Raw genomic sequence first — 14,787 nt, 5'->3', positions numbered from 1 at the left:
CGAATTGAGAGTTTCACAGAGTTGCACTGCCACACCGCCATTTTATACAGGGTAAAGGTGTAACGCTTTTGCATTGCGAGCAGGCAACAATTTTCACAAAAGAACGAAATACCCCGTAAAGGCGTTGCCTGTTTTTTAGAATAGAACAAAAAGCGTAACACTTTAGCCAGAAAAGAAAGCGCTATATGTTTCACCTCAACACTAACACTATTCTATACCTCTAAAAATGGTGTGTATCTTCAATTCATCGCAACTGGTTCAGCTATATGTTATACACGGACATACAACAGAGGGTTGTGTCTCCGCTTTTCGGTACACCCTGTGCTGTAGCTAGTTGTTTAACCAATACCGCTAGATGGGTCTTCTAAGCATTATCTAAGCGAGGATAAGCGTTTTTTTCGCGCAACCGCAAACGTATACGCGTATAAAAAAAAACACTACTATTAGGTCCAGTGGCTTTATGGAGCTATACAAATTTTGAAAAAGTTTGCGGATACACCGCACCCTATCTTTTAATTGCTTCAACTTTTATTATGTCTTTCCTATGAGTTCTAAGGAATTTGGAACATAGACCAGTGGCGCAGTGACTCCGTTCTGGAACAGTATTTTCAAATTGCTATACCTCTTCGAGTATTTATCCCAAACCAATAATATTTGGTACCTGGGACATGAGGATAGAATTCTGTGGAATTTCGGAAAAGTTATAAGTTGCGTGACCTCTACGTTAATTCGTCCTTGACCAATAATGTTTGGTGATATGAAAGCGAGGTCACATGGGGTCACATTCGTCGTAATCTACCAAAATTTCTTATCAAGGTCACTTAGATTGAGGCCACATCAACTGTGGAAGTGTGAGGAGAGTCACTTCCGCAAAGATTTTAGGCTTTTTTGGGGGTAATTTGGGCTTCATTTCGTATCTGTTTTAAGAGTGACATAGAATATTTCTCTGCAATTGACCTCTTTCGGGATCATTTTCGGACCATTTATGTGTTGTATTCGGCATTTCAGGATTGTTTCGGGAATCATATCGGAAGGACTGCTACGGAATATTTTTTAACTACCGTCGAGTCTGTTCGTTGTTTTCGGAACTATTTCAAGATCATTTAAAAAAAAGTATTTCAGGGGAATATTGGACCCTACCTTTTTAAGAAATCCAGTCTATGCTGCCTTCTGTTTACCATTGTGTGCTTATCTCCGCGACTGCGAATATTTCGCTATTTGTTGGGACTGTTTAAAGACTATTTTCTGGACGGTCTCGGTACTGTTTTCAAGATCAAATCGTGGTATATCGTAATAATTTTACGTAGTATGTTTTTTCGTGCCGACTGGGCCGCAGGTACAGAATATACGAAGCTCCGCGAGAAAATTTCCCTAATTCGAATGTCGTTGATTCTATACGGCGAACAGGTCGTGTGCGCTAGCTTTAGCATGATGGCCCGTATACGGCACATTTAATGTAAAAAAAATTTCGATCTCCGGTTTTTACCAACACCTAGAACGAACATTCATTTAAAATAAATCGTTAAAAAAAATTTGTTTTCTAGTTTGGGGTTCTTTTTCGTGGACCGTCACATATAATGAAGCTAGATATAGCTTAATCCGGATCTTGGACTACATCTACAATAATTCAGTCGTTTATTATTAAAAGAGCGCAAGTAATAATAATGAAATTGTCACACCTATCTATTGTTTAGAAAAACACCACATATCCACCTTTAACTTATACGGTTTTATAGGCCATGGAATTTTATCTTTACTTTTACATTTGCATGGGCATGTGCCTCTTTATTAATAGACAATTCAAACGTATTTCTTGATTCCTGTAATCATAATTATCCTTCTTAAAACCATCAAATAATGTTTCCTATAATTTGTGTCAATATTATTTTTCTTACTATAGTACCAAGGCTCCAAAAGTGAAGTTAAGATGTGGCTTCAAGATAACAAATCTTATATGGCTGTTAAAGAAATGCCAAATGGTTCCCTCGCTATATATTGTGCAGTGGCGAATTCTCCAAATGCTGGTTGGCAGGATGGCGCATTGAAGGTAATGAGAGATTCGAAAGATCCAGACGGTGTAGAGTTGTGAGACTTATGTAGTTTGTACTGATCGTTGTCTTTTATATTGTGTATTCTATATTGAAAAATCATGCGTAAGAACGATATATTTTACATTGCAAACCTTAATTAAACATATATACTTTGAGGCACTGAAGCAATATTTTAGAAATCACATTTGTGAACGGAAAGCGTTTTGGTGTTATACGATAAGTTATGGTTTCCTAAGCGCGGTGGAAAAGAGTGTCATTATTGGAAAAGCCCATAAAACAAAAGATGTTCGAATATTTTCAGCGGTATTGCAACTGTCATTAGAGCAGTAGCACTCTTCCCAGTAGACGCCGTTTTCATAAACACCCCAGTTACATACGCCAGTCACACCAGTTTCAGATACCGAAGCGCACCGCCGAATAACTTGTCGCCAACGCCCATCCCCTAAAATTTGTTTAAAAAAATTTATAAGTATAATTTATTGTATGAAAATTCCAGACAAACAGGTTTTTTTACTTGCTTGATCTAGAGTTTTAACGTTATTTTTATTCTTGACTTAATTGTTTTACCGAGAGGTTTTTTTGGATTTACTATGATATCGTTCCTGCGGCTGAAATTTCCATTAGTGCATGGGTAGCGAGCGATTCCAGCCAAATTTGTTCATAAAGTTTGGTGAAGAGCGTCTGATAACTCAAAATAATAATCATTTGTTTTTCGAGTTTCAAAAAGTCACAGAAATTACAAGTATAAAAAAAATCAAAATAACTTTGGTCAGTAAATATTTTTTTAAGTCATCCGAAACTATTTTTTGGCATCTTATTTTGAAAAATTGACAATAACTTTATTTATAAAAGTCTTGATATAATTTCGATTTAAAATCATAAATTTTTTTTGTTTTTCGATTTATGTTGCATATATATAAAAGTCTTTGCAACATATGTTTATGTATTGCAGTAGGAGTTTAGTAGTGAACAGTATGGAATGCAGTTTTTAAATTCCAATTTTTTCCAAGAAAAACAACAACTTTGTAAGTTATTTTAGCTAACTCTAATATTAAAATCAGTCGTCTGTTGATAGCCGATCGTGTATCACGTACTCTATTCTCTCGCAGTGACAATAAATTAAAGCTACATTAGTAATAATTTAAAGCAGTAAAATTCTAGAACGGCATGCGACTTTAGAAGATGTAGACAATGTCCTCATCCAAATCTCGTAAAACTGGTGCGGATAGCAGCCACAATTATTGGACACCTCTCCAGGCGCTAGTCGATAATGATGGCTCCGACTCAGAAGCCACTATGGAAAGTGAAAAAATTAATAAGAAAGTGTTGATATCTACTATTAAAGTTCATGCTAAAAATGGCGAATTCATTCATGATATTCTAGCCAAAAAGGCAATAAATCATTATTGTGTTGAAAAATTATCAATTGGAACTAAAATAGTTTGTGAAGACATGGAAACTTTCAATGCTATAAAGGTGATTCTCACCGAAAACAAGTGTCAATTCTATACACATGATCAAAAACAAGACCGCGTGTTGAAAGCAGTGTTGTTGGGACTCGATAACAAAACACCGGAGAGCGTTGAAATTGAGCTGTTAACTCTTGGGCTAAAATACAAAGAATTTGAAATTGTCACAGGAACATATGACAACTTTACAGAGTACATGTATATTGTAAGTTTCGAAATTGGCTCGGTAAGACTAAATGATCTTCGGATAAATGTGAAATCCATGTTTCGTACAATTATTAAATGGGAGTATCAAAAAAGGCTGAAGTCCAGACTAGTACAGTGCAGAAATTGCCAAATGTATGGACATGGCGAACGCGGTTGTAATATGATAACAAAATGTATGAATTGTGCAGGTATACCCAAATGATAAAATTCGCTGTGCAAGCCGTGCTGCTTTGTACAAATTAAAGAGAAACTAAGCAAAACACCACGTCATCTGAACTCGCCAAAGAGATCATTTGCTTACGAATCAAATCATTTTCCTTCGTTGCCAATGAGAAAATCAAATGTAAACCCTATAACGAAACTCCTACTCGTGCTGGCCAGCGACGAGGGCAGAGGAACAACAACACCCTATCAAAAATAATAACACCAACACACCAAGTTCACAAGGTACAACCAGTCATCACAACTCCTCATTATTTTCCGAAGATGAATTCGCGAAACTAACAATGGAAATGTTAACTAGATTAAGAGAATGCAACTCTAAAGAGCAGCAATTTAATGTCATAGCTCAATTAGCTATTAAAAATTTGTATTCTAAGTAGTGTCAGTAGGACATCTTAACATAATATTTTGGAACTGCAGAAGTATTCGTAGTAAATATATAGAATAATTCACTCTTCTTACAAGAGAGAATATAGACATCTGTTTGCTCGCAGATACTTGGTTAAACAACCGTATTAGAGTGTCACACCCGGTTTATCATTGTGTAAGGCTTGACCGAGAAGGCACTGTTGGTGGTGGAGTAGCAAGTCTGATCAGGAAAAGCTTACTTTCTAATAAACTGCCGAAAATAAATACCGATGTCATCGAAAACGTTGGAATCGAGATAAATATAGATGATAACGTCAAGCTTAAAATAATTAGTGTATATTTCCCAGGTGGTCGAAGTACGCCCATCATTCGAAATAAATACAAAAGCGACTTTCGTAAATTGACAAATACGAACGGAAAAGTTATTATTTGTGGCGATCTGATCAGTAGACATTAGTGGTGGGTAATCACACTATTTTTTGAGTGTTAACACAGTAGCACAGGCACACTTTGCAGTGTTAACACATTGTGTTGACACAATTGTGTTATAACTGATTATCGAAAGTCGATATGAGTGTTGGCACAATATCAGAGCACAGTACTGTGTTACTTACCTCTAACGCCACGTTTGACGCCATTTAGAAAAGTAAATCATGGCAACATTTATCTTCTTTCATACTCCCATGTTTAGGGAACCTACGTTATATAACCACAACTTTTGTTTAAATAGAACATTTTCAACTTAGAGTATACATTTTGTGCCCACATCTTTTAAACGTTATACACAGGCATGATTATGAGTACAATCAACACACAAGCAAAACACAAGCACAATGGACTATGTATGTATGAATGTGCACTTACGATCTTAGTGTCATTCTCTGTGCTATAGAAACAGTCAGCTTTGTGCCATCGAGTGTGCCACTGTGTTATAAATTAATCGATGTGTGCGTGTGCGTGCCGCACATTACTGAGTGTTAAAACAATAACACAGCACAGTGCTGTGTTACTCAGCCTTAGTAGCGATTGGGGGTGCACACGTGCTAATGCAGATTATCAGATTTTTCATCTCGGTCAGCTTTTACCATAAGCCATACAACTACTCCAACTTACATCCCGAACACCGTCTCAGCAAATCCAACTCTCGATTTAATTATTTCAAACGTCTCTTCGCATATTAGTCAACCAATAACGTTGAACGAGCTTAGTTCTGATCATTTTCGATAAAGTTTAGCCTGAAAGCAAATGTTGGTCAATTAGATGAATCAATTCTTGGTTTTAACAGAACCGATTGGAACAAATGTAAGACTAGTTCAAAGCTTTCACTCCAAAAAACGCACATGGTACTTGCCAAGGTGACCAACACAAATCAAATAGACGAAAGCATTGAATTTTTAACAACAAATGCATTAAAATCGGCAACGTTATCCACTCCTAGAATTATACCTAATACAAACTATCTAAGGCTCCCACCCTTTATTATAAATATGATAAAAACCAGAAATTACCATCGGCGCAACTGGGTAAGGTTTCGGCAAATAGAAGACGTTAATGAGTACCTTAAATATAAGAATTCGTAATGAAATCTTCAACTTTAAAAACAGGAACTGGAATAAAAAGCGTTCCAAATTAGAACTGATTCCCCCGATTTAATTCAGCAACGATATACTTTATTCCACAGTGGACTATCCTAAAGCATTTGCTAGCGAATTTCTTAAATACTACGCGGTCTCAGATAATCTAAGCTCGCCAACACATGAAGCTACGGTCAGCTCGGCTGTTATACAGCTCGACTCAATATCCAGTCAAACCGAGGAGTCGGCTTATGTTACTTCAGAGTATATACAGGAGACAAAATTAAGATGCTTCGTACCAAAAAAGCCGTTGGGCTTCATCTTTTAACAAATGCAATGCTTAGAGAATTTCCCAAAATTGCTATAAATTTCTTGACATTCATACTAAACCCTTGTTTAAACCATCAGTATTTTCCTAGTGCTTGGAAATCAGCGCGAGAAATACCAATTCTAAAACCAGGCAAGCCTTATAACGAATGCAGCAGCTATCGTCCTATTAGCCTGCTTAGTAGTTTGAGTAAAATCTTAGAGCAAGTACTGAAGGACAAATTATGGCGTTTTATAAACCAAAATAATGTGATTCCCGACGAACAGTTCGGCTTCAGAAAATTCCATAGCACAACTCATCATGTCAAACGAATACATAACCACGTTAAAAGTAATTTTCATTCGAAGAAATCCACTGGCTTACTGCTAGTGGACATTGAAAAGGCGTTTGATACCGTTTGGCATGACGGCCTGATTTTTAAACTAATGAACTACAATTTCCCCCAATTTCTCATTAAAATAATTAAAAGTTACATTTCGGATCGCTATTTTTGTGTCGCCATAAACAATTAATTTATTGTTCTGATATACCTAAAGTAAGTACTTGCGAATACGCATTCTATGCAGATGATACCGCAATTTTCTGCACACATATATTTGCGCAAAATATAATAAATGAATTGCAGAAATCGCTCCACAGTATCACAGCCTTTTTCCACAAATGGAAAGTCAAAATAAATACTGGAAAAAGCCAAGCCATCTTTTTCACGAAAAAAGAAGTCCTTGCTTTTTACCAGCTTCTAAACTATCCATTAATGGAGTAGAAATTCCCTGGTGTGATAATATTAAATATCTTGGAGTATACTTGGATCGTAGTTTGACCTTTGAGGTTCATATTAAAAACATCATTAATAAGGTCAAAATCGCTATAAGAATGTTATACCCCTTAATAAACAGAAAGTCAGATCTAAGTCCTGACAATAAAATGATAATATTAAAAGTAATATTTCCCGCAATAATACTCTATGCATGTCCTGCATGGGGAAACTGCGCGAAACCGCATATTAAAAAACTACAAGTTTGTAAAAATAAACTTATTTAAATGATGTTGAAGCTTCCATGGTTCTTATCAACCAAAAAGCTTCACGAAATCTCAAAAGTTAGCCAGGTTGAAGAACGTATCTCAACAATAACAGCCAAGTTCCAACTATTATGTGGAATGTCTGATAACGAGCTAATTTCTGCACTTCCTTTAAATTAGTTAAAATTAGAAAATCTAGTCACTATGTATAAAATTTAGGCTAAGCTAATCATTGAAGGTTTTTGTCTATTCGTATGTTTTTCCTTCTATATATCTACATATATTCACTAAGTCATCTTTTTTCCCCCATAATATGTATATTGCAGTAGTAAGGTACTTAGTTACCATCTCTGTTAAAAAAAATTTATATTTTTAAGAATTATTGTACGAATTTAAATTTTCATACCTCAATAAGTGCAAATTACTACTACTACTAACTCTAATACTAATATGGTTTTAGAAGACCTAATCGATTCAGGGAGTCCCATAAGCTTGCTTAAGCAATGTCTAGTTCCAGGAAGAGTGCGGTTGCAAGAAATTAAAGAAAATTACTACGAAATAAATAATTCAAAATTGACCACTTTTGGGAAATTACTCTGTAAATATATTGAATAAAAACGTTTTAATTGAAATCGTAGTGGTTCCCGATGAATCGATTAGACACAATATTATACTAGGTAGACATTTTGTTGAGGCAAGTGAAGCCAAACTCAAAATAGGTGAAGTAGAGGTTATCGAGTCAAATAAAAGGGCGAAGGATAGCTATCCAATACCTCTAATAAGGTGACTTGCTAGACAAGTTGGTGAACAAAACATGGTTCACAAAGCTAGACCAAAAAAATGGGTTCTTTCATGTCTTTGTCGAAAAAGAGTCGGTTAAATACACTTCCTTTGCAACACCCCTTTGGACAGTTCGAGTTTTTAAGAATGTCGTTCGGCTTAAGAAATGCCCTGGCTATGTTTGAAAAGTTCATTAATAAAGTTTTCGCTGAAATGTACGTAGCAATGAAGTCATTGTATATCTGGACGATATCATGGTTACAACAGAAACGTTAGACGAACACATGCGCATCATTAAGAAAGTCTTTAGGTGTGTAGTTCAAACCAAGTTGGAACTGAGGTTGGACAAGTGTGAATTTCTACAGGCAGAAATTTCTTACTTAAGTTACTATATCACGAGTGAGGGAATAATAACAGATAGAAAAGGTCTAAAAGCTGTTGAAAACTTTGCAGTGCCAACAAAATTACAAGAAGTACAGAGCTTCTTGGGTCTTTGTTCATACTTTTAAAGGTTCATAAAGGACTTTTCAACTTTAGCGAAACCACGTTATGACTAATTGAGAAAAGAGAAGAAATATCAGTTTAGTCAATTAGAAATGAAAACTTTCGATACTTTAAAAAGTAAGCTGTTGGCGATATATCCAGTGATGCCACTGAGCTGCATTGTGATGCAAGCGTTTTGGGTTTTGGAGCCATACTTTTGCAAAGGAAAAAAGATAGTAAGCTACATCCGGTTTTTTTTATTTTTCTAAACGTACCACCGATGTCGAATAAAGATGCCATAGTTTCGAGTTGGAAACATTGGCCATAATATATGACTTAAAGCGGTTCGGGTATATTGCCTGTCTTATTTAAGTTTAGTTAATTACTTTATTTTATTTCAACTTAACTGTTATACCACTTTGATTTTAATATGTTCATATGCAGGGCTGCTCAACCCCTATACACTTGTAGCACTTTTGTTACTACCTTTATATTAAGTCCCTTTCATGTTTGTCCCCTCAATTCCATACGAATTTTTGACCCACGGAAAAGTATTTTTCACTTCCCGTTGAGCTAGACACTTGATACTTAGAACATAGTTCAGATCTGGGGGACATTACAATGCAAGTGAAAAAAAATCCGCTTGGTGGCGCACGGATCGAGATATACAGAAATTTAATTTTAAAAAGGGAAATTTTGAGATCGACTTTTAACTAACTTATCGGGGATCCAGAGACTGAAACTTAGCACATAGTTTGCGAGTCGATGGCACTACAATTCGTGGAAAAAAAATGCCGCCAGGTGGCGGACGAATCGAGATAAACGAAAATCCCTGAAAAAACGCAGGGAATCTTGCGATCGATTTTTAAGTAACTTCCCGGTGAGCTAGAGACTTGAAACTTGGGCCGTGAGTCAGAACCCGGTGACAATGCAACATTTTATAAAAAAAAATCCGCTAGGTGGCGCATGGATCGAGATATTAGGAAAATTTATTTTAATTTGGGAATCTTTCAATCCATTTTTAAATAACTTCCCGGTTACCTAGAGACTTGCAGCTTAGCACATAGTTCGAGACCCACTGACAATACAATTTATAGAAAAAAAAGTTCCGCTAGGTGGCGTGCTAATTGAGATAACTACAAATCCCTGAAAAACGAAGGGAATCTTGCGATCGATTTTTGAGTAACTTGCCGGTGAGCTAGAGGCTTGAAACTTGGGCCGTGGGTCAGGACCCGGTGACAAAGCAACTACAAATCCCTGAAAAACGAGGGGAGTCTTGCGATCGATTTTTGAGTAACTTGCCGGTGAGCTAGAGACTTGAAACTTAGGCCGTGGGTCATAACTTCCCGATGAGCTAAAGACATGAAACTTGGGCCGTAAGTCAGAACCCGGTGACAATGCAATATTTTGTCAAAAAAATTCCGCTAGGTGGCGCATGGATCGAGATATTGAGACAACTAGTTTTAAATGGGGAATCTTGCAATCGATTTTTAACTAACTTCCTGGATATCTAGAGACTTGAAACCTGAAATATAGTTTAAAACTCGCTGACAGTGCAATGTTTGATCAAAAAATTTGAGCTACGTAACGCACAAGTCAAATATTTAGAAGATTAGGCCATACCTTCATGGCTAGCCTCCTGAGTGTTGCAGGCGTTGTAGAATTCCACCTCGTTGAAGACACAACTCAATGCACGTCCTTACATACTTTTAGGCGTACGCGATTTCCACCACGACTATTTTAGACTTTCAGGCGTATGCTAATTTCACCACGATTTTCAGATGTGCAAATTAAGTAGCTGACAAACGAGGTGGAATTCTCTTGTTATGGTGCGAGGTGGAATTCTGTTGTTTTCGCCAGTGTTGTCAGCGAAATTCCACTAATTCTCTTAATTCTTTGGAATTAACTCTGAGGATTATCTTCAAGTTAATTGCGATCAAGGCAGTTAATTTGGGGCTTTCGTTCGTCTATCAGCCGCTTAACCCACTATTCTTTATGAGAAAGCTTCTTATACTTTGATTTTCTTTGGTGAATTTTTGGAGCAATGACCTAACAAGTGGTGAATCACGGGTTCTGGTGCATGAGCCAGCCAAGAGGTAATTCTCTAAACAAATTATGTTGTTACTAGACTTTAAAATTTTCTAAAATCTGAAGGCACAAAATTGTTATGCTTATTGAGTTATGCCAGATTCCCATGGATAGCCTCGTGGGCGTTGCATGCGTTCTAGAATTCCCCCTCGTTTGTTAGCTATTCAATCTATACAGCTAAAAATCATGGTGAAAGTCGCATACGCCTGAAAGTTTGAAAGGACGCGCATGGAGTTGGGCCTTAAAGGCCTTTAAGCCTCAAGTCCTTTCAGGCGTTCGTAACTTTCACCACATGGAGGGAAATCTATGGCTCGAGCACTCACAACTATTGATACTACATTAAATAAAAATTGATAATCCTGTCCCATCAAAAAATATGGATATGCTATCACTGTACGAATGATGAATCAGTATTGAGCTGGTATCCAAGCAAAGTATGCGTAAGAAATCAATTAACTATTGATAAATTCGGCATTCTTATACCTGTATGACACTATTTTATTTTCGTGTATTTTTCTTGTATTTTATCTTCAATTTTTTGTCGCACTCCCTCCTAATACGGCTCAGTACTGGTGTAAGTGTGTAAACTATATTTGAAAAAAAACTAACGAAATACAAAGCAAATACAATCCAGTTCACTAACAACAAACGAGCCAGTTTGTATTTCGATAGGTTTTTTTGACATTCGGCCGTTTTCTCTTTATTTTTTCTGACACATGAAAATTTTGTTTTTAGTGTGAAAATTTGGTGCATAAAAACACAATTAAAATTGACTTTCTTGTGAAAAAAGTGAACCATTAGAGACCGAAGTAATTTCGGGTGTTATTTGCATTGTTTTTATTGTTAAAAGTGTTAATGTAAAAATAAAATGTAAAACATAAACAAAAACATGTCAAGCTCACTAATTTTGGGGGAATAGTGGTCTCGCTTTTTCATGATAGAAATTGTTTTTGTGTTTTGAAGTTCCGATAAAGTTTCGTCAGTTTTTTTGCTTGGAATCCAAGCAAAAATAAAGTAGTGTCATATATGCTTTAATAAAAAAATTTAATTTGACATTTGGCTTCAGCATGATTCGAACCCTGTTCGTCTGGGCTATGAGCTCAGTTCCCTACCATTAGGCTACGGCATGTCATGAAATTTCTAGAGAAATATTCAAAAATATGAAATATAAAACAATTTTAAATCCAAAAAGCATTTCAACAAGTTGTAATATTGCTCTCACGCCAATATGAAGTAGTACAGTGTCGTCTATAAATATTTTTCTTATACAAATAAAAAAAAAGTAAAGTCCCATCAAAAAAAAATTTTTTAAATAGCGATATAACTTTTTATTAGATGCAAATAAGATTTGATAGTGGATCCATTCCAAATAGATATCGCACGAAATACGTCGCTATCATTAGCAAAAATGATATAGCAGCCCAAGCATTTCCCTCAGTGCACGATTTTTAGATGTGTAAATTGAATAGCTGAAAGCTGAGAAACTAACCATAACAATACACAATGCAAATACAAGAAACAAATCCTTCTGGTTAAATGCTATTATATCCAACAGATGTCACTAGGTGATGCACCACAGCCAAGAGAATTACGGCGACATCTGTTGGATATAATAGTCATATACATATAACCAGAGGGGTTTGTGTCTTGTATTTGCAGATTCAGCTATTTTGAACAAATAAATAAAGATAAGAATTTTCACTTAGGAATTACTTAAATTACTAATGAAAGTTGCATTTACCTTTTTGTAGGCAGCACTAAAAAATTGAAAATAAAAAGATGATAAAAAAATTTTAAGGACTACCTTTATGTTGTTGTTATTGTTGAGCTCAAGGCCGGATTAAATAAAACACTTATTTTGGTTTTATTTAATTTAATGTCAATATCACAGCCTAAGGTCGACAATAACAACAACAGTATATATTAACGGCCAAAAAAGAAAATAAATCATACCATATCAAGGTAGTTCTTAAAATTTTTTTATCATACCAGTCTGTATAACATACTCAATTGTTCCTGATGATGACATCATACTGAAGTCGAAATATGGAAAATACAAATAAAAAGTATAACACTGTTTTATTTGGATAAGGCCTCGAGCTTATAAAATAATTTAATAAATTTAAAGATTAAAGGCTAATAATAATTTTTAATAAAATTAAAATAGATAACTGACCGCAGAGCTGAAACATATGGGGCATATGACCAAAGAATATAAGCAAAACTGTACCAAAGTAAGAGGAGCCTATTCTAATTTCATATCATAATAGTTAATTATGCTCAAGGTAGTCAATAACTAGTGATACAAATTTCTGGTTCGGAAATAGACCTAGAGTGCCAAATAAGTACCTACTATTTTGTTAGTAGCTAGATTTGCAGTTATATAATCGACAGTTTGGATTTTTATGATTCATATTTAACGTATATTTAAAAATAGGCCAACAACAAGAAAACTGCTACCAGCTTTAACGAGCTACGACTATATATGAGTATGTATTTTTTCAACACTTTTCCACCAGTCCGGAACTATCGAAAAAGGCGATAATGTCATACTAGAAGCAATATGTAGAAATTTACTTTGTTAAACATTTTATTAAATTCAGGTGGTATTTCAGCACCACAGTAATCTCTGTTGCTGATATGTACATTATGGTGGGTCAATTTAAAAATCGATCATTGCTCTGTGAAAATCGTATTCTATCAAAATAAGAAACTTTGCCGAAGGAACCATACCTCTAAAACGAATTCTGATGTCCCGCAATTTGGGTCGAACTTTTGGGTAGGGACAAATTTTGAAAAATCCCACTTTGACCCATTTAGAGTGCTCCAATCGAGTCCAAATGTATGACCGACCCCCACTAACCTTGGAGGCCCGACCCACCGATGCCAGTGGCACACCCCCTGGAACCCCCCTGGGGGTTCACCATACAAACATTTCAAAAAATTACCGGTTTTGCGCTTTACATGAAAAAATGAGCTAAATGGCTATGTTTTTTCTTTATTTTTATTTATTTATTTATAATAATATTTATTCTTTATTTATAATAATATCTATTTTTTCTCTTAAGATATTTATTTAGTCAGAACATATGTAAATGAAAAAATTAATTTAAGTGAGTTATAGAAAAGAAACTAAAAAAATTATTGTTTGAAGTCTTTTTTACTTTCAAGTCTGGGCAATTTCGCACGGCTCTCTAATGTCGTCGCCATAACAGCCTCTACATTTTCCGGTATAACCCGTTTGGAAACGCTAGCTAGCAATTGAACATGTCGTTCCGTTCCTTGTATGTGTGATGGAATTTATGGATCATTAAACAGTGGATCATCTTGATTTAAATATTCTTTCAATGTATCGTACGGAATGCTTCGCGTGAATGGTAGTTCAAATACGATATTTATATCATTCAAATTGATCATTTCCGTATAACTTGTGCAATTAAAGTTTATATCTGGTTTTTTATAAACTCTAAGTTCCATTGGCTCGTCAACATCGGTTCGATAGCGTAGAATTTTCTTGATGGCACAGTCGCGCTTTTCTTTGCTATCATCAAACAACATTGATAACAAGATATTTTCCGAATGCGCATAATATGAATTATCTTTAATTACTTGATTGACAATTTTGCGTAAACGAGGTTCTAGAAATCGTGACCAACCAATGAACTTGAAAAATAATGCACTGCCGTATACGACAGAGCTGTAATACTTGATATTGAAGTACATTGGCACATAACATTTAATTATAAATTCAACCAGAATTCTTAAATTTGCTTTTGGATTTTCCATTGTCACATATAATCGCAATAATCTAGCGGCCTTGGTGAGCCACCGAGAATGTACAATTTTCCTTGGTTTGATGTTAGCCAGATCCACCGGAACCACGCCGCTAGAAATTGCATGGGCCATGTCGTATAAGTACTTCAAATCGGTGGAAAATTCAATTTTTTCTGGAGCAGGGGGCATATTTTGCAACTCAATTTTCTGGAAGCCGTCCCCCACCTTAAAATATATAATAATAAAATAATTAAAAATGGTTGACAATTATAATAAATGAGTGATAGCAATAACTTACAGGAATAGTTTCACAAGTAAAAAATTGTTTCCAGAGATTTTACATACTCTGCAAATTGTTGGGTGTTGTTTCTTCTCTTGATTTGCTCTTGATACTTGTCAAGCAATTTATTAAATACACTTTT

General features: G+C 35.4%; 2 protein-coding genes across 4 annotated transcripts in view; one reads left to right on the top strand and one right to left on the bottom strand.

Annotated features, from left to right (window-relative positions):
• The window catches only part of LOC137240356 (uncharacterized), a 75,947-nt gene extending 73,775 nt beyond the window's left edge, over positions 1 to 2,172 (top strand). The window contains exon 4 of the mRNA XM_067766471.1: positions 1,901 to 2,172. Coding sequence (XP_067622572.1) covers positions 1,901 to 2,089 — 189 coding nt within the window. The 3' untranslated portion in view covers positions 2,090 to 2,172. The remainder of the gene's footprint in view (positions 1 to 1,900) is intronic.
• LOC137240354 (UPAR/Ly6 domain-containing protein crok) overlaps positions 1 to 14,787 on the bottom strand; it is a 140,033-nt gene that overhangs the window by 38,132 nt on the left and 87,114 nt on the right. The window contains exons 3-4 of one of the 3 annotated variants that reach the window (XR_010949704.1): positions 2,202 to 2,493; positions 1,709 to 2,134 (exon numbers count right to left, since the gene is read on the bottom strand). The exons of 1 other annotated variant lie outside the window; for it this stretch is intronic. Coding sequence is in view for 1 of the 2 variants with exons in the window: in XM_067766468.1 (XP_067622569.1) it covers positions 2,273 to 2,493 (221 nt within the window). In the remaining variant the exon portion in view is untranslated. Of the gene's footprint in view, positions 1 to 1,708; positions 2,494 to 14,787 lie in introns of those variants that run through there. One more of the 3 variants, XM_067766468.1, reaches the window with a different exon arrangement.

The sequence above is a fragment of the Eurosta solidaginis genome, chromosome 2 (genome assembly GCF_040869045.1).
Source record: "Eurosta solidaginis isolate ZX-2024a chromosome 2, ASM4086904v1, whole genome shotgun sequence".
Taxonomy (NCBI): Eukaryota; Metazoa; Arthropoda; class Insecta; order Diptera; family Tephritidae; genus Eurosta; species Eurosta solidaginis.
This window is presented reverse-complemented; position numbering and strand designations above follow the sequence as displayed.